This window comes from Lucilia sericata, unplaced genomic scaffold (genome assembly GCF_015586225.1).
Source record: "Lucilia sericata isolate MDLA Ls3-8-SP2 unplaced genomic scaffold, ASM1558622v1 Contig000010F_arrow, whole genome shotgun sequence".
In the NCBI taxonomy this organism is placed as follows: domain Eukaryota; kingdom Metazoa; phylum Arthropoda; class Insecta; order Diptera; family Calliphoridae; genus Lucilia; species Lucilia sericata.
In genome coordinates this window covers 686,522-708,107 of record NW_023994050.1, presented here as the reverse complement: position 1 = coordinate 708,107, position 21,586 = coordinate 686,522, and the positions used below count along the sequence as shown (strand labels likewise).

General features: G+C 31.0%; 1 protein-coding gene across 5 annotated transcripts in view; it reads left to right on the top strand.

Annotated features, from left to right (window-relative positions):
• The window catches only part of LOC119603717 (retinal guanylyl cyclase 2-like), a 36,159-nt gene extending 22,115 nt beyond the window's left edge, over positions 1 to 14,044 (top strand). For 4 of the 5 annotated variants that reach the window (XM_037955886.1, XM_037955878.1, XM_037955869.1 and 1 more), the window contains 7 exons: positions 8,488 to 8,844; positions 9,666 to 9,882; positions 9,947 to 10,207; positions 10,265 to 11,387; positions 11,457 to 11,555; positions 11,615 to 11,725; positions 11,783 to 14,044. In XM_037955886.1, coding sequence (XP_037811814.1) covers positions 8,661 to 8,844; positions 9,666 to 9,882; positions 9,947 to 10,207; positions 10,265 to 11,387; positions 11,457 to 11,555; positions 11,615 to 11,725; positions 11,783 to 13,699 — 3,912 coding nt within the window. In that variant the 5' untranslated portion in view covers positions 8,488 to 8,660 and the 3' untranslated portion in view covers positions 13,700 to 14,044. The remainder of the gene's footprint in view (positions 1 to 8,487; positions 8,845 to 9,665; positions 9,883 to 9,946; positions 10,208 to 10,264; positions 11,388 to 11,456; positions 11,556 to 11,614; positions 11,726 to 11,782) is intronic. The other variant, XM_037955902.1, reaches the window with a different exon arrangement.
• Positions 14,045 to 21,586: the final 7,542 nt, after the last annotated feature.

Genomic DNA, 21,586 nt, shown 5'->3' with positions numbered 1-21,586 from the left:
ATGTCGAATAATCGATCACCCTAGTACACCAGTGTTGCCATAACGGCATTTAAATTGCAATTCTAGCACTTTTTTCGTCGGCTGCACTTATTTTTTAGAAAAAGTACTAGATTCTTTTTAGCACTTTTTCGTCTTTTGCTACATATTTTTAGCATTAAAAGTGCATTTTTGGCACTTTTTCATTTATTTTGCACTTTTTATAATTAAAGAACTTTAAAATTTATTTTATTTTAAGAACAACAAAAATATTGTTTCTAGATGTTTTGTGAAATTTTAAGAAATTCGACGAAAACTTTGCTTTTTACCACATAATTCTGTTAATTATAAAACTATCTCGTTACAAATCTGCAGATATAAAATGTATAGAAGCCTAAATCATTTTCATAGCAACTGGAACTCATTTGACTCTAGTTCTATACAAAGTTTAATTTTAGAAAAATACTTAAACATGATAACATTTTTTTTGGCGCCACGAAATAACTCCCCAAAACAAAAATTTGTCCAGAAATCAAAAACAATGAAATTTGGGGATTTAATTTGCTTTTTGGGGCATTATTTCACATTTAAAATGGGGAGTTATTTCATTATGAAAAAATTACTCAAAATTCAAAAATTAAATAAATCCCTAAAAATATTTTTGGGGAGTTATTTCATTATATTACTTTTAAATAAAAAAATATGTTTAATTGTCGGCCTTCGGCTGGGTGCAAGGGTTTTATCCTCTGGGTATATTGGACACCGGCTACGCTCTTGATACACTCTCCCTGTATCAAGAGCGTACGGCCTCAGGCCGACTCTTTAGGAAATATTTACTAAGCGAAGCCAGTGTTGGACATATTCTAAATAGACGGCCGTAGGCCGTCTATTTAGAAAATATTTATTAAGCGAAGCCGTAGTTGGACATATCATAGAGTAAAAAGTCCTTGAGCCCGCAGGCCGGCTATTTAGGAAATCTTTATTAAGCGATTAAACTGAAATGTATTACATTTTGAAGTCCCAATCGAAAGTATGAGGGACCTACATTTTTAGAAATGTTATTAAACCGACTTGTTCCATAATTTGTTATTTTTAAATGGGAACTTATTTCATTCATTTTATTTCAAAATGGGGTGTTATTTAATTTAGAAAGTTATTTCATTTCATTGGGGCTTTTTTTCATTTTTAAATTGGGGAATTATTTCATAATAATGAAATAAGTCCCCAAATTTGAGGACTTATTTCATTTTTGTTTTGGGGAGTTATTTCATGATGCAATTTTCTATATCTAGAGTCGAACTTTCAAATGGGACCTCTTTCATTTTAAAATTAGGGATTTGTTTCATATGAAATAAATTCCCAAAAATGGTGTGTTATTACATTTTAATTTAGGGAGTTTTTTCATTTCGTTGGGACAATTTTTTCATTTTTAAATATGGGAATTATTTCATAATGAAATAAGTCCCCAAATTTAAGGAGTTATTTCATTTTTGTTTTGGGAAGTTATTTCACCGCCATAATGAGGAGGGTATTGTGCTGATGTTTATGTAAAAATATTGGAATATATATATTCAAATATACGGATCGACACAGAATCACTTCCTGAGCCCATTAACACATGTCCGTCCGTTTGTCCGGTTGGGTGGCTGTCCAATAAATCTTGTGCGTAAGCTATAGGTTGCAGTTTTCAAAATATTTCGATTAAATTTGGATCAAACCTGTTTTTCGGCCCAAGGACGAATTTCACCTAACCCCCATACAACCGGGTCTTCCAATTTGGGTTTTTAGCTCATAACTACCACAAATATACAAGTATCTTTTCATAAATCGATGCAACAGAGTTTTTTTTAAACATACATACATATATAAGATTTCCGATTTTTGTAATGATTAGCCCTTAATTGACCCTATGTCCAATAAAAACTCCCCTTTAAAAAGTCTCTTAATCGTCAATAATTGAGTTATAACAATTAGTAACGTGATGAAATACATCATAACTAACTTTTATGTAAAAATAAAATCCTCCAAATGAGGACCAGCCATATTTGACTCCATCTCCCATACAAAGCTTCTTAAAAAAATTATTTTTTATCAATAAATGGTTTAAATACATCGGGATAAAGGTAAAATTCAGCATAAATGTTTTTTTGTATAAAAAATTAACTGGTGTAGGGTATCATATGGTCGGCCATGCCCGACTATACTTTCCTACTTGTTTGTTTATATTTACAAAATACTGAGAAGTGAATTGGTTTAAATATATAATGTAACTAATAACAGTTATGTTCAAGTTTAATAGCAACAAATACTTGTCTTTGAATTTTTGTTGTCTTAGAAAGAACTAGAGTGCTAAAATGTTGCTCAAATATTTGTTTGGTACTGCAAATCGGAAATATGGCAATTACGTTTTAGCATAGCCCGCATACAAGTGACCCCATGCAATACATTTTAAACCATTATAAAAATGTTAATTAGGAAGAAAATTAAATTATGTACCTAAAAATTATTCCGTATGGCGGAGATAAAAAGCATAGAAATATTAGTATATCAATGAATATCGACCTAAGCAAGTTTAATAGTAACATAAATTTCTCCAAATAATTTTTAGAGTATCGAATCATATTTAACCCCCACTCCATATAAGGTCCCATTCAGAAAATGACTTTAACACTCATAACTAACTTGAAATTACTAACTACTGGTATAAAATTCAAGTTTTATAGGATCTTAAATGTCTCTATCAAATTTCATAAGAATCGGTCCATATTATATCCGTGAAACTTTTAAAAGTGCAAAAACTTTAAAAAAACTATTTGGTTTGTTGTAACGTCCATGGACATTATGACACTCCACCCATTTCAAGTAATAATAACGGAAATTTGTTCACAACTTTATTGCTCTATGTTGCTCTCTCATATGCATGTTATAAAAATTTACCGAAAATAAAAAAACTAATAGAAACGTTTTATTTTTCATAGATCGTTTTATTAAAATGCCCAACAACGCATCAAATCTTATCCATTATCTATCTGAAGTAATTTTCCATTTCATCAACAATTTGAAGCTTTTGTTATTGTTGTTTTATCTGGCCCACCAAAGCACAAAGAAAAAAATTTGATCTTGATCATGAATTTGTTTTTGTTTTGATGTGTGCTGATACTAATGTGACGTTTGTTTTTTTTTTTAACAAATGAAATTATAATCAAGCATCACAACATATTCATATTTTGTGTTGGATACAGTGATGGAAAAGATTATAGAAACTATAAAATATTTTTTTTTTCAGAATATTATATTTTTAAGTTAGAAAAAAAAATCAAATTTTTTAAAGCTAATATTTTAGCTGAGTTATTAGAAAATAATTCTTGCTATCCCGTAAGCGAACATCTTCCATTATTATTCATTCAATTACGGGCCAAGCCCTTTGGAAATTGAGGTATGAATATATTTTTCTATTATCGTAAGAAGTATTCAAGTGTCTTGATTTTTTAAAACGGTGTAAGACATAAAGTATGTCTTCATCTGATCTCCTTACTATCTACACCACTTACTTATATCTCATCGAAAATATAAAAAACGACTTTAATGCTTGGACCGGATTAACTAAGTATATTTTGGAGCTACACGGTCACGTACAGGAGTGAGCAATGGTAGTTATAGGTGCCAGTATTGATTCACTGTTCCATCGATATTACAATGGAATGTAGGATGAGACATTCCAGTATTTTCGTAGCAGTTAATTGTTTTTGTAACGAGTTTTAAACTATCTTCGGGTTGACGTAATCGGGTTGCTATTAACATAATTAATTAAATGGAAGTTAAATATTATTTTATTTTTAACAGTATGATTATACAAGTAAATTCCAACATATTGTTGTTTCTATGATATTTTCCAACACTGTATGTATATACACGCAGTTAGACAACCTCTTAAAGATAATCTAAATGCTACGAATTATTTTTGTCATTTTATTCCGATATGAATACTTAATGACATCTTATTTAAATGATTTTACAACAATAAATAGAACAATGAAACACATCATTTTAAAATAAATAAGATCAACAAATATGTATATTTTGGGAGAGAACAAACAGGTATTGTTATTTAAAATTTCTTAATGGATTTGAAGCAATAATTTGGACTTGTTTTAAATTAGATTCTTTTCTGGAGAATGGCCTAAATTTACGTAAATCTTTGGTATGTTTGATTTAAAAAAAATATGTAACAACATCATCATTTAAATTCTAAAGAATTCTTAACAAAAACTTCAGGTTTCATTGAAAATCAGTGGAATTCATATTCAAAAAAATTCCATAGGTATTTCAACATTATTTTGCCATTCATGAAGAAAATATTGATTTAAATATTAACACAAACAATACCCAATAATCGATTATGAGACATGAAAAGTATCTAAATTTTTACGTCAATAGAATATTTAGTGCACAAAACACACAATCCCTTTCTTAGCCCGTTAGGGTTTACTTTCGAAAGAACACATGTTTGAGATTTGAGATAGGTAAATCAAACAAATACTGCCACGTTAGAGAGAAATTTAGATGAAAAAATATTAATAAATAAAATTAAATAGTAAGAAATTTAAAAAAAAAAAAAACAATTTCAAAATTCTTCCATAAAAGAAATTTTTTTAAACCCTAAAATAAATTAAAATTTTTCAAGGTCATATGGTAGCTCTACTGTATATTTGGCATTCTTATTTGCAATAGCAAAAATTATGAAACATTTTTTGCTTGTTGGTATTTCGTAAATATAAGTATTAAATTACTGGCTATATTTCGCAATGTCTGACAATGTAAAATTCTAAAACAAATGTCTACGAATACAAAAATATAAACAAATATTATTTAAAATATTTATTCACACTAATTTATTTCATTTTTTTTTTGTATTTTATTAATGTTTGAATTTTATTAATAACTGCACAGTAAAAATAAAATAAAATATTAAAACAATTTTAAAAATGTTGTATTCCCATTAAATAAAGAGCAGTTCTCAGGAAAATATTGACAACGTTACAAATAATGTCCAGATTTAGATAGAGCAAGATTTTGTATCATACAAAAAGAGTAAAATTTGCTAATGTAAATCAGGGCTTATAGGAGTGAATTTTCTCTAGAGCTGCACCGTGAGATAAATTAAGATAAAGGAAAATAAATCTGTATATATTATATATCAAATACTTCCTTTGTGGTCCAATTTCAAAAATTTTATTATAGATAACTTTGCAGGAAATATTTGAAGTCTATCTTAAATATACCAATTTTTATATAAAATTTAAATGTATACATACATATGTATGTATGTGTATGATCCATTAAGTTTTTAATAATTTTGTAAAGTGTTTCAATAATATCATGCCTGGTATGGACAAGGTTTATAATAAATTAAGCATCATTTAATTTCATTACTGCCTTATTCATAACGTTGACCTTATCTTATACTTCAAATCGGAGTATGCCACTAGATTCTACCATCCCAAATTACGTTTACGTGTTTCAGCATTTTTCTATGTACATTATTGTTCGAAACCTAAGCAACTTTTTCTTAGTAAGTAATCATGGTCTTATATATTCTTTTTAAATTGATTTATGAAAAATATTCATTTTATTTACTATTACACTATGTGTCTATATTCTAAAAATAACAACAAAACTTAAATTCTATTTCCTTAGAAAAAATAAAAAAATAAAAACTAAATTAACTCAAAAAACAGCTGTTCGAAACCTAAGCAACTTTTACATTGTCGTATTTTTTTGCTAGAATTAAAGAACGATAGCAACAAAAAATTAATACAAAAATTTAAATCCCGTTATGATTGATACAGAAAAATTAAATTTTGGTGGACTTTGTTCATTTAGTAGCAATTATTTTGATGTGAAGCTATGACGCGTACACGTTATGGAAAAGCTTTTAAGCTAAAAATTATCGAACTATTTAATAAGGGTAAATCCCAAATTAATATAGCGAAACAATTAAATATTAATAAGTCAATAGTCTCGAGACTGATTCAAAATATAAAGCTACTGGGAAGGTGGAGGAACCCAATACGGGTGGACGACCTCGAAAAACTACTGAACGTACAGATCAACGTATCGCTCGTTTGGTTATTTCATCAAAAAATATTGTATATCAGCTGAAACTAAATATTAGTTCATCCACAGTTAGAAAACGATTATTGGCAAAAAATTTAAGAAGTTTCATGCCTTCCAAAAAGCCCATGTTGACAAAAAAACATTTAAAGAAAAGGTTTGTCTTATTAATTGCAACGCGTACAATGATTTTCTTAACTTTTTTTTAAATTTTAGGTTGGATTTTGCTACAGCTCATGTAGATTGGAGTGTAGCAAAATGGAGAACTGTTTTATTCAGCGATGAATCAAAATTTAACTTGTTAAATTCAGATGGAGTGTGCCACGTTCGAAGACCGAAGGGTAAGCGTTTACATCCGCGATATTCAAAAGCCCCAATAAAGCATGGAGGTGGGAGTGTGATGGTGTGGACGTGTTTTTCGACAAGTGGAGTTGGTCCCTTTGTAGAAATACAAACCAAAATGGACCGTTTTATTTACAGGGACATTTTAGAGAACCATATGCTTAAATATGCAGAATGGGAAATGCCACTTCGATGGGTGTTTCAACACGATAACGACCTGAAACACTCATCGAAGTTGGTAAAGGATTGGTTATCTGCTAATGGGATTCAAGTCTTGGATTGGCCGTCTCAGTCACCAGACCTGAATCCCATTGAGAACCTTTTCGGCATTTTAAAACGTAGGGTTGGAACACGTCGCTTCAAAAACAAAAATGAACTAATGAATTGCCTAAAATCAGAGTGGGAGGCCACACCAACAACAATTCTAACAAACCTAGTAGAATCTATGCCAAAAAGATGCGCAGCGGTCATAAAGAACAAAGGCTATCATACGAAATACTGAAAGTTGCTTAGGTTTCGAACAGCTGTTTTTTGAGTTAATTTAGTTTTTATTTTTTTATTTTTTCTAAGGAAATAGAATTTAAGTTTTGTTGTTATTTTTAGAATATAGACACATAGTGTAATAGTAAATAAAATGAATATTTTTCATAAATCAATTTAAAAAGAATATATAAGACCATGATTACTTACAAAGAAAAAGTTGCTTAGGTTTCGAACAATACTGTAATTTCAAAAGTTACAATTTTATGTACAACCTTTACAAATGGATAATTTTAATGGCTATAAAGGCAAAATTTTAAATAAACTTTATTTGAATATTAATAATTTTTTATTGCAAATTCCATTATTTGTTCCGTTATTAAAATCAATTGTCACACTGTAATATGCTCTATTATACAAATTTTTATGATTGTAAGAGAGTTTTTATGCATGAATAGAATTTACGTGTTAATAAATGCATACATTGCTCAAAAAATTTGCTTAAACTTGAAATTACACCATTTAAATTTTCCCATAATTTTTTAGTCAAAAATTTATAACTAAATTACAGAAATTTCCAAATAAGGATTGTATTAAAAAATTATTTTGTATTAGTGATCTTCTTCTACATAAAAGTAGCATGTAATTTTGTTCTAAACTTTAATGTATTCTTCTCATGGATTTAAATATTATTACGAGTGTTTTGAAAGTTACGTCATACATATTTTTTGGTTAACAATTAGAAATGGTGTAGAACAAATATTAATAGAAGCGAAACAAATTTAGCAAAATAATAAATATTTATTATACGGGTTCCAAAAAAGTTATAGGCAAAATGCAATAATAAAATTATTGAAAAAGAAAGAATAAAAATAAACGTGAATTTCTAGACTGCAGGTGTTATAATACAATCAAAGTTAAAAAACAAAAAATATTTCGTATTAGTTACATTTAATATGTTCAATATTTTGATATGTTGAAGTACTTTGTATAACCGCGTATATTTATATATATTTGCCCGACATAATTTATAATTTAAGGAAAAAAAAAAAAAAAAAAACGTTAGTAACTACTTTTTTGTAATATTTAAGAAATTTTATATATAATGCACAAATTTGACTGGATATATGAAAGAAAATTAAATTTTTTGGACTTATTGATAGTCATCTCAAAAAATTTCTATCAAAGATTCGGCTTTAATCTAATATAATATATAATATTGACTGTGCCGAAGCCGATATCCAAGCCAAGTTTGAAGGTTAGTTTAAAGGAGAAAATAAAATCCGAAGAAATATACCTCCATCGGGCCTGTTGTGCGCTCATTTACGAGTGCCTCTGGTGGCAATCAAACTCACTAGATCCGGTCTAACTGACTTGAACACTAACTGCTAACCTACCGAAGCTACTTATAACCTTCTAGAGGCACACACATCTCTGGCATTACTACTGAAATAAATTTTTTAAAAATTAAATAATTTTACACAAAAAATCGATTGAAATAATTTAGAAAAAATATAAAATTTTGGAACACTTAAATGAAACCGAGTAATTAAAATAAAATTTGTTTTTTTTTAGATGGCGATGTGTACAGGAGATTTTGTTAAAATAATTCCACCTATAACAAAAACACAATTTCCGTAAAAAACTAAATGCGCACAAAAAGCTGAAAATAGTTTTAACATTTTTATCGCTTTACAACATAAATTTGTTTATAAACAAACAAAAAAAAAAAAAAACAACATTTTAAAATGCGACGAAAACATCCGGATTTAAACTTCCGATTGACATCGCTCAATGTAAAATCGTCGTTTGTGGTTTTGATGTTTCTATCCGTTCTATTGCGAATGTCGATGGCAGTGGTCTACAACAACAACAGTGATGGGGAGAAATTAAAAGCGAACTTGTACAACTACCAATGTTTTACTGATAAAGGTATTTATGTTACAAAAACTAAGAAATTATATATAGATTATGGTTGACCATACGTTAAAATATATTTACATCTAATTTCATAAGAACCCGGCAAAAAATAAATGATGTCATATTTTATAAACGACATCTTAATCACATCTAAAAATGCGATTACATATTTTTCGATTTATAAACCAAATATTTCCTTACAAATGAAAACACAGTTAAAAGTGTGTAAAGAGCTGTAGAAAAGTTACTACAAATAACATACATATTCGAAGTATATCAACAGTCATTGAAAGAATGTGATTTATTTTTGACATCCAAATATCGGATTTTTACTGCTGCTAAAAGTAAGATTAGATGTAGTTCAAAGTTGCCAAAAATAAACAACATCTTTCAAATGACACGCTAATGTAAAATTCATAGGTTTTTCGCCTGAATTTGAACCATTTCGAGTTGTTGTTGTTGTTGTAACAGCTAAAACTATACAATAATCTAGTTGGGGGGTTCTACATCAATGTCCAGGCCAAAAAATTGGGCTACTTCAACTGTATGCGTCCATAAATCCATTGGACAGAGTGAAGTAGGGTTGGCTGAGCAGTTGAATATGTGGTGGGTATCAGAACCATTTCGAGTTACTAGTTGTGATGAAAATACTATGTCTTTTTCCACACTTTTTTGCTGGGAAGACTTTTCATATCATCCATTATAGCGCATAATAAAAACTTTAGCACTCGAATAGTTGAGATCGAAACATCCCTGCGTATGCTTCATATCCACCAAAAGCTTAAGAAATTTTTTAACAAATAGTACAACAAACAAAATTTTTATTTTTTTAGACAATGCCTCACCGAATTTAAGTTTTCGCCAAAGCACAATCGGTATACAAGTTTCATATTGGCCATCGCATCAAATTATTACACGAATATTTGCAATATTTCTCAGAGATGTTCTTCACTACAAAAATGTTTACATACTACCAATAGAGTTTAATGGAAATCCTGAAGAAGACTACTATGAAGGCAAAAGACTTAGCAATACTCTTGACTTATTAATGTAAGACCAATGGTGCAATCGTTTGTTCCATATCACTTCCTCATATGCTTTGACCAATTTATAGAAAACATCCTCAATATCCAAATTTACCAATGATAAATTTAGGCGTATGGACACCACCAATGGGACATGGTTTAAGACCGATGGAAGTCTATGAGTCAGGTGTCTCGTTAGATCCTGGACGTTTTGGCTGGTTTGTTGGACCAGAAGTGAATGTTACCATGGAAAGTCTGCACTACTCAATATTTTTGAACAGGTCAAATCCATTCTATGAGCAATATATAATGGATGAAAGTGAACTACAGAAGCTTACGCATGGAAATGAGTAAGTGAATGTTAATTTTTTGTTTAATTCTGAATTATTAACCTTATTTTTGTATAGATATGAATACTTTGTAAGTCCCATGTGCGAAAATGTTCAATGTGCAACACTTTTGGCAGAGTATAAAACGGAAACCTCATTTGTACAAAATCAAATTAAAGAAATGAACGGTTATTTGAATATACTATGGTTGGGATCGCGTTTTCGCTCTGAAATCGATCGTTTATATTTAAAATATACTGATTATAATGCGAGTGGTAAAAATAAAAGATTTTTAGTTTTGCACTGGAACCCTTCGGATGTGATAGATGGTAAACATAAATTTGAACATATCGAATTACCGCTTTGTGAAGAGTCACTATCACTGTGGAAATCATATTGTAAATACGAATTAACACCAATTTTTAAGTATCACTCTAAACACCTATTGGCCGATGAACGCCTAATGCATTCTTTACGTTTGTTTTGGATAAATAACGATGATCTAATGCAACTATTCAGTGACCTTGATCAGAAACGTTCAGAAAAGGGTTTCGTGGCGGATGGAATGTATAATGAGTTGGCATGTGATTGGCTTCGAAATCATACCGAAACTTATAATTTGTGGATATCTAATGAACCCATGACGCTCTCAATTGGTGCTATATTTCCTATAAAGAAAAATACCAGAGGCCATCAGAATCTAGTGTATGCAGTGAAGAGAGCTGTACAAGCTGTTAACAGTAATAGCACAATTTTAAGAAATTACAATTTAAATGTCATTGAAAACGATGGCGAGTGTAAAGCGGACGTTGTAATGAAATCGTTTATTCATCTCTTCAATGTACCAAAACTTTTGGGTGTGGTTGGACCTGCCTGTAGTGAAACTGTAGAACCGATTGCTGGTATATCCAGACATACCAACATGGCTGTCATTTCATATTCGGCCGAAGGTGCTACATTTTTGGATCGCCAGGCGTATCCATTCTTCTTTCGAACTATTGGTTCTAATCGTCAATATGAAGATGTTTACATTAGTCTCATGAAAAAAATTGGCTGGAAGAGAGTGGCAGCTCTAACAGAAGATGGTCAAAAGTACACCGAATATATTTCTCATATGGAAACTACACTAAAAAATAACAATATGGAACTGATAATAAATAAGAAATTTTTGAGTGATATAACGCATGTAGAAATGAATAAGGTATGTAATGGCAAGAACAAGACTGAAATAAATTTTAAAATTAAAGAAAAACTTATTTTATTTCTTTAGTATTTAGTTGATTTAAAAAATCGGCGTGCAAGGATCATAATAGCAGATATTCATAATAAGTATGCGCAAATGGCTTTATGCGAAGCATATAAACTTAAGGTAAAATAAGATTAATATTTTCAAATGAATTATTCGACTATGGTTTCTTATTGCAATAGATGACGAGTTATCAAGGCTACGTATGGTTCTTACCATCATGGCTGTCAAAGGATTGGAAAATTGTTAGTGCAGAGGGCAACCACAGCTGCACAAATCAAGAACTGGAAATGGTATGATTGTGAAAATTCGTAAATAATATATAATATATTGATGTATCCTTTCTGCAGGCTTTCGAAGGACATTTTAGTATTATGCACGCTCCATTTGGAGGTAATGCAACTATTATGCAAGAACATATTTCCATAGAAAAATGGTTGGAGTCATATAGCGCTAATGTCAGCAGTGTTTCAAAGTATACGGCATTTGCTTATGACGCCGTGTGGGCTTTTGCTCTTGCAGCCGATAAACTGCTGCACGAAAACAGGGACGCTGTTGAAAATTTACGTTCCAAAACTGTCGTAAATCGCTTTGCTGATCTTATTTGGGAAACAGACTTTGTTGGGCTTTCTGGAAGAGTTCGATTTGGTCAAGGAGGTTCCCGCATAACTGAACTAATAATAAGACAGTGGCGGAATCGTCAGTCAGTTGAAGTTGGTAAATATATACCTCAGCTTGTGGGCAAAGGCCGTAACTTGCGAACCAGTGGTGGGAATTTTGTATTAAACGAAAGCGCAATAGTGTGGTTTTTTGAGGGCAAACCTCCAGGTGATGGCAGATTCGATTGTAGGTTTTCAGCGTTGGCAGAATTTTTAAATACTGAATGCCAGAATGCAACAATAGCATTCACAGCGCTTCTTTGTATGATTGTCGTTGTGCTCATATCGCTTATATCTTTCTATTTCTGGAAACGACGATATGATGAAAAACTGAAACGTTCTGCCAAGATTATGAAAAATTTCGGTATCGATCTTTTGTCTCCCTCCCGTAGTAATGCAAATACATTAGATAAGTGGGAAATACCTAAAGAAAATGTTGTTGTCAATCGACGTTTAGGTGAAGGTGCCTTTGGTACCGTGTATGGTGGTGAAGCTAAAATTGGAGTTGAAGGTTGGACAGCTGTAGCTGTGAAAACTCTCAAAAGTGGGGCATCAACTGAAGATCGCTTAGATTTTTTGTCGGAGGCTGAAGCTATGAAACGATTTGATCATAAAAATATCGTCAAACTCTTGGGTGTTTGCCTGCAATCCGAGCCAATTTACACAATTATGGAGTTTATGTTGTACGGAGACCTGAAAACATATTTACTGGCCCGTCGCCATATGGTCAACGAAAAAAATTCCGATGACTCTGATATTTCATCTAAACGTCTTACAATGTATGCAATGGATGTTTCTCGTGGTTTAGCATATTTAGCGCAACAAAAATATGTGCATCGAGACATAGCATGTCGCAATTGTTTGGTCAATGCTCAACGAGTAGTAAAGCTGGGCGATTTTGGAATGTCACGGCCCACATACGAAAGTGATTACTATCGTTTTAATCGTAAAGGTATGCTACCTGTCCGATGGATGGCTCCAGAATCACTGGCCTTGGGAATGTTTACTCCTGCGTCGGATGTTTGGGCTTTCGGTGTTGTTCTTTTTGAGATCATAACATTTGGATCATCCCTCTATCAGGGTCTGACAAATAATCAGGTATTAGAGTATGTAAAAAGTGGAAATACTCTAAGTATACCCGTTGGAATAAAGCCCCACTTAGAAGGACTAATAAAAGCATGTTGGAATCAGGATCCCAAGAAACGTCCTACTGCCGCCGAAATTGTCGAATACATTTCAAAATATCCTACTTTGTTAACACCTTGTCTTGATTTTCCAAGTGCTTCTATTGAGATGGCTGAGACTGAAAGTGATGAACTTGAACTATTGCCAAAATCTCGAAAATGTTCGCCACTTAAAAATGGATCTGTTTTAGATGTTGTGGCCCAGACATCAATTGCAGACAATATTGAAAGACTAAACAATTTCACTAATGAAAGAAAAACGACTGCGGAATCTAATATCGAAATGCCAACACATATGACCAATAGTGGAGTAGAGCCACTTGAATCATCACCTATTACACCAGATGGTTACAGCATTATGTCTCCATTACTGATGCATCATGCTGAAACTGCTCCATCCTCTCATCAACAGACTTCATTCTAATTGTAAACTAGAAAATAGAAGACAAAATTACCTGGCATAAAATGCACAAAAACGGATACACAAAGAAAGTTACTTTTATACCTCATAAATATTTTTTTTGTATATACATACTATATGAATAATTTCTATTTATACATTTTTATATTATTATGTTTTTGTACTTATCATACTTTTGTATGAAACTTTGTATATATTTTGTAAATATTGAAAATGTTCAAAACAATTGTAATTTAATACCTTAATTTTTAAGTTTATATGAATCTATAAAAATATGTTCCTCTTTATAAACAAAGAAATCTAAACTTTTTTATTCTTCCAAAGATCATCGAAATTTCAATAAATACACAATATTTTTACTTATACACTACCAGTATAACTTCTAAGTAATTTTAAAAAATAGTTATAAAAAATGGACGTCTAACACAGGGTTGTCATAAGAGGATTGTACATTTTTCGATTCCTAATCAGTGCCTTGGTAGTAGAAACAAACAGAAACAAAAATGTTCAAATATGGTAGCGGATTTATAATTAGTGGCCTCCGGTAGGTTAGTGTTCTAGTCTGGTAGACCGGAGGTGTTGGGTTCGATTCCCACCTGAGGCACAGATTAAGGAGCGCAGAACAGGACCGATAGAGGCCTAGGTGTATTTCTTCGGATTTGATATATGTATGTATATTCACCCTCCTTTCAAACTAACTAACTAGTCATAGATAGTTCATTGGAACTGTTTCATGTTTCGTTCGTCTCTACGGTATTTGGGCATTCATCAAAACTTTAAAAACACCCCAGCAAAAACTCGGTAATGGGTTGTACTTCCATAAACACTTACTTTTCAATGACTACAACTTACCGTCTGCATTACTTAGAAGTACTCTAGTAATGACTTTTTTATAATCTGATATAGAAGTACTTTATTTTCGGCTTTGTCATTTTATTTACACATTTTATTTAATTTCGTTTTAAGAATTGTGTTTTACAAAAAAATAAAAAAAAATAGTTTTGTATGTGAAAACCATTATTTGACGCGCAAGCAGTGGTGCAGTGTGTAGAACATTTGACTAACAAACCGAAGTTCCTGGTTCGTATTCTAGCTGGCTCTTTTTATTATTAAAAAACAAAACAACTTACTTAACAACTGTTTTGTAAGAGAAATATGCATGTACTTTTTTAACTCCCTACTTGTAAGCGTGCGTAGAAGTACTTGCCTCCAATGACATCACCGTGTTAGCTTTTTAACTCATTACTTTTCAATGTAAGTTTTTCCTGGGACATTACGGATTAGAGCAAAAATAGTACAAATTATCTGGAAAAAACATTTTACTTTCAGATAACTATAGCTATATATGAATTTCTCAAAACTTATAGTTTAGTGAGTTCACGATTTAACGAACGAGAAAATCTCTTTCCACTGAGTACCATTATGACAATTAAATGAATAAATTTTGTACTCGATATAGGTACATACATAATTAATTTATAAAAAATTGTAAGTTCAACAGAATAAGTATTATATTTTTGATTACAAATTCCAAGAAATCTTTCAGTTAATGAAAAAATTAAAAGAATTTAATTAAGAATTTAAAATCTTTATTGTTTTTATACCCTACACCACTTTAGTGGGGTATACCTACCTTAAAGTATACCAATCGGCTTAGAATCGTTCCCTGAGTCGATTAAGCTATGTCCGTCCGTCTGGCTGGCTGTCCATGTAAACCTTGTGCGCAAGGTACAAGTCGCAATTTTCAAGATAATTGGGTAAAATTTGGCACACACGCTTTAGTGGGGTATACCTACCTTAAAATATACCAATCGGCTTAGAATCGTTCCCTGAGTCGATTAAGCTATGTCCGTCCGTCCGTCTGGCTGACTGTCCATGTAAACCTTGTGTGCAAGGTACAAGTCGCAATTTTCAAGATAATTGGATAAAATTTGGCACACACGCTTTTGGCCCAAGGACGAAGCCTATTGAAAATGGTTAAAATCGGTCCATTATTTCACCTAGCCCCCATACAACAGAACCCCCCGAAAAGTGCTTCTGAGCTCATAATTATGTTATATATACCTGTATATTGATACAAATCGGCATAACTAAGTTTTACACAAGTCTTGATGACCTCGCCATATTTCGTAAAGATCGGGCCTCATTTGATCCCATACAAAGTCCCCTCCAGAAAATTACTTCAATGCACAAAATTAACTAGCACAAATAAATATTAAATAAATATTATATAAATATAAATACATTTACAATACTTTATCGGGTTTGGTCCATATTTGCCCCTAGCCCCCCATGTAAAGCCTCTTTCAGAAAATTAGTTTTTCATCCATAAATTGCTTAAATGTATCGGAACAATTTAATATTAAAGATAAAAGCTTTATTATGAAAAATAAATCACATTTAATATTCATAACTGGTGTAGGGTATCATATGGCCGGTCACGCCCGACTATACTTTTTTACTTGTTTTTTTTTTTTGCTAAAATGGGGATTTAATTTAAAAATGGAAATTTTTTGGGGACGAGTCAAAATTATTCTGGCAACACTGCCAAATACAGCCAAGCTAAGACAATACGTTCATCATTATACATTCGGTAAATTTTGTTTATACAGTACATACATTTTAGTAAAGACACAACCCATATAAATTGATTGGTAATTAGTTGTAATTAGTGTAGTCAGCAACCGGGAACTTCTTAAAGTGAAATGGTGGCAGTGTTAAACACAACAGAGCACGATGGGGCAGCCATATAGTGACTTGTGGAGATAAATCAAAAATTAAAACTGATTTTTATAAAATAATTGATATATGTATATATAAATGATTTATTCACAACATTTACGAATTTTTAAGACACAGCCGAATTGTATACATATGATAAATTAAATAAGACTTTTAAAGTTAATGTTGTATAAAATGGCGTCATGAAATAACAAAAATGAAATAACTCCCTAAAAATTTATTCATAATGCAACAACAACGAATTTTGGGGATTTAATTCGCTTATTGGGGCATTATTTCACATTTAAAAAGAGGAGTTATTTCATTATGAAATAATTCCTCAAATATTTTTATTAAGCGATTAAACTGAAATGTATTAAACTTTAAAACCCCACTCGAAAGTATGCGCGTCCTACTTTTTTAGAAATGTCACTAAAACCGACTTGTTCCATGATTTGTTATTTTTTATCTACAGATGTCGAATTTTTAAATGGGAACTTATTTCATTTTAAAACTAGGGATTTGTTTCAAATGAAATAAAACCCCAAAAATGTGATATATAGTATAGTTTTTTTTTTTATTATTAAAATAATAATATTAGAGTTGTATTAATCCTTAAACGAAATGAACAAAATAAACTTATATTTAGTATTGAATGCACTTTTTATTAATTAAAATTACCTGGTATACTTTAGGAAGCAATCAAATAGGATTCTATTATAGTCTTGTAGTTCTTCATTATGTCATATCGTTGCTCTCTTCTAATTCCCAGCAAAAAAAAAAGAGAACTTCCAAAGAAGCGAAAAAGATGTAGAATTTACTTCATGGAAGTACTGAAAAAGACCTGAAGAAGTGATGATTTTAACACAGGCTTGTCATAGGAGGGATGTCCTTTTTATTTGATTCCAAATTCACTACTTCTGAATTCATTCTTATACATTACATTTGATACCTATTATCCCTTTAAATATAAATGAAATTGAATTTAAAAAAAGTAAAATGTATTTCTTAACCCATTTGGTTTTAATAACTTAAAGTGTTCTTTAGAATATTTTATTTTTGTAAAAATTATTAAAAGTATAAACATAGATCAGGTAAGCGCAACATCACTGAACTTAGCGAAATTTCTTTTTTTTTGCTTCTTTTCGCCTTTAAGCTAAAAATTGAGTATTTATATTTCTTGGTGTTTGTATTCTTCTATCATATAGAAGTGTTAAAGCGCAGTTGAATATACGAAAATAATGTTTTTTGTTATTGAAAAATGTCTGTTCTCCCCTAACTGTCATCCAGAAGTGACAAAATCGTATAGTTCCAGATGATTAAAATACAATAGTAATGTGTACACTCTTCCAACTATCTTCTAGGAGTGATTTAAACATACAAGCCAAGAAGATACAAATTCTGAAACTATGTATTTTGTTATTGTAAAATTCAGAAGTCAAGAAGTCATTAGAAAGTATACTTCCAGTTGAAAAAATGCAAAATTCATGTTTTGTTTAAGCAAAATGGGTACACTCTTTCTAACTATCATCCAGAAGTAACTTAAAATTATACTTCTAGACGGCGAAAACTCAAAATCAATGTATTTTTTTTTTTGTAAAATGTGTGTTCTCATCTTGCAATCGTCCAGAGGTAATTCTGACGTGGCGTCTGGGGTGATCCACGACAGTTTTGTCTTCCAAATTTTTTAAGCGTTAGGGTGCCATTATTACTTCTTTTGAACATCAAAAAAACATTAAAAAAATAGTAAAAGAGCAAAATATCGTAATGTTGCAATTAATTATTTCTACATACATATATGATGAGTTCTACCCTTAAACAATTAAGTTTAGGTTATTTTTAATAGGTTAAAAGATTTTCAATAGAGGACTTTATATTATGAGCCGATCCGATGAAAAATGATTTGTATACATACAAAATATGTATATTCGAGTCGATTTTTTCCCGACATAGAAATTAGTTCATAAGTTATTTAGTAAGATTTAGGCACCAACTCAATGGACATATCACCAGATAAAAGCAACTTTGAACATCCTTCCGACGAAAACAAGTTAATTTTCGTACTCGCTGTCGCTTCACCTAATAAAACTTTAACGTAATCATTTTGTGAACGACGAATACCTTCGTTGAGTGTTCCGAAATTTTCCAAATGTTTAATTTCCGACGCCTATGCAACTAGCTCTTACCGAAAACAATATTTTAAAATAAGGTAAGATGTAGTGAACAATTTATTTGCGCCTCGTCAAAGGCTACATCTTCCCTTTCAAAGAGGGATTTTACAAAACAATAATGCACTTACACTTTTACTTGAACATTTAAGACAAAACTATGGAATGGTTTATGTGCTCACTGCAAAACTTAACAAGAATGGCAAATGGTTTAGTATATTCTTACAATACACTAATAAAATATGCAGAAATACTCATGCTATGTTTTATAAAATATACTACACTTAATTAATTAAATACGTAGTTTTTATTTACTCAACATTTTGCAATACAAACTGACAGCTCAAAAACTAAAAAAATTATATAAAAACAATTTGATTTGCAACTAGTGTTGTAAATAAAAGCTGAAAAAATCGTTCACAATTCATAGCAAATATTTACAATTGCATAATTACAATTACAAAATTACTCCAGTGCCCCGTTTCTGTAATTCTCGCATCGAGAAAATCTGTCGAAAAATTCATGATCATCTTGTGTAAAACAGGGTGAATACAAGAAATTTAAAAAATTTCTTATTAAATTTGAATGAGTACAGTTTAAAAATAATCAGAGTCACACTGTTAAAAAATGGAACAGATCGTGATTTGGCTATTATATTTAATTTTAAGATTTGCTAAAAACAGGACACAATAAAAATATTCTTTCTCCAGAAGCGAATATCCAAAACTATGGATAAATTTTGAAACTTCAGATAATAGATCCTGACGTGGCATTAAATCAGCAAATCTGTAACACTATTAATCAAATTACTTTTGACTACCAGATATAAAATTTTTTACATATGGGAGATGCCACACAAATTTTGCCAGTTCGCCAAAAAAATTGAATAATCAAATAGTTTCCCAGATATATGTACGAAATATTGTATTTGATTCATATGGGAGGTGCCAAGTCCCCATTAAAAGACCGCCCATTTTTCTCTAAATGTTCACATGAATGTCAAAGTTCTTCATGTAAAATTTGATTTTCATCAAAGTGTTCAAATGGATATTAAATATCGTCATGCTAAATTTGACGATTCTAGCTCTAATAGTTTCTCATATAAAGGAATTTTTGCATTTAATTCAAATGGGCGGTTCCACGCCCCCTTTTTGCTAGTCCGACAATTTATTACCCAAATGTTTACCTGGATGTCAAAGTTGTTCGTGCAACTAAGTAATTACAAAGCTATAAAAGGATAGACCATTTCCTTTGCTTTCTTTTGAGCAAAAAATACAACAAAAAGGACCATTTTGAAAAAAATACGGGCAAATTAAGTGCCAAATATTGAAAAAATATTATTATTTAGTTAACAAATACTTTTTTTGGTAGATATCCCACTCACATTCCATTATGGGACTATAAAGCCCTGAAATTAAGTTGTATAAGCTTTCTTTTGAGCAAAAAAATGGACCATTAAAAAAATTATTATTTTTTTAAACAATGAAGAATTTTGTAGTTGGGTCACTTGATATGAAATTGCCCATAAACAAATACACAATATATGTGTGGCCAAAATTTCTAATTATATTTTCCTTTTGAAACTTATGTACCTGTTTTTCGATCTGAAATCCAATTGCGGCATTCATTCAACCAGAGTAATTCCTTTTTGCTGTAGTGAAAAAATGATTCTTTTTGTTATGTGTCTTAATTTTTTTCTACGATTGAATTCTTTTCTTTGGTTTACCATTAAAGCTTCTTGATTAACACCTTCAATATCATTCTTATTAAAGTTTCTTCTCAACTACATCTAGTGTACCTTCATAAAACTCGATAAGGTCTCTAACCTTCCGTTTTCAAGTCAATTGAACTCATCAGACAATTGCTTGATGTTTTTGCAGTATTCCATTTCTTGAGTTATTATGAAGATAATTTTTGAAATTTAATTAACATTTTTAAGACTTCTTGGCGCATAATTTATTTTAAGCAAAGTTTTGAAGTAAGAAAAAATACTACAATACAAAAACAAGTAAGAAATTATAGTCGGGCGAGGCCGACCATATAATACCCTACACAAGTTACAAAAAATGTGATTTAGTTTTCATAATAAAGCATTTAAGTTGAATTGTACCTTGCTCAGATATACTTAGGCCATTTATTGTTGAATAAAATTGTGGACATTTAAGTCGTATTTTGAAGGGGGCTATAGTCAAATGAGACCCTATAATTAAAAAATTCTTGAGCGTCATCAAGGCTAGTATAAAACTTGGTTTTGCAACTTTTTGTCGAGATACGAGTATATTAAACATAATTATGAACTTAAAAGCCCTATTCGTCCGGTTCAGTTGTATGGGGGCTAGGTGAAATAATGGACCGATGTTAACCATTAACCAACAGGCTTCGTTTCCGGTAGCAGTTAAAAAAAAAATGTGATTTAGTTTTCATAATAAAGCATTTAAGTTCAGATATACTTAAGCCATTTATTGTTGAATAAAATTGTGGACATTTAAGTCGAATTTTGAAGGGGGCTTTGAATAGGGGCTATGATCAAATGAGACCCTATAATTAAAAAATGCATGAGGGTCATCAAGGCTAGTATAGAACTTGGTTTTGCAGTTTTTTGTCGAGATACGAGTATATTAAACATAATTAAGAACTTAAAAGCCCTATTAGTCCGGTTCAGATGTATGGGGGCTTGGTGAAATAATAGGCCGATGTTAACCATTTTCAACAGGCTTCGTCTCCGGTACCATAAAAGATCGTGTGCCAAATTTCATTGAATTCGTCCCTAGGAGAATAGAAGATCATGTACCAAATTTCATTGAATTATCTTCAAAATTGCGACCTGTAGTTTGATTACAAGGTTTACATGGACGGACGGACATAGCTAAATCGACTCAGAAAATGATTCTAAGCCGATTGGTATACTTTAAGGTGGGTATAGGAGCAATATTATTGTGCGTTACAAACATCAGCACAAACCCAATATACCCTCCCCACTAAAGTGGTGTAGGGTATAACT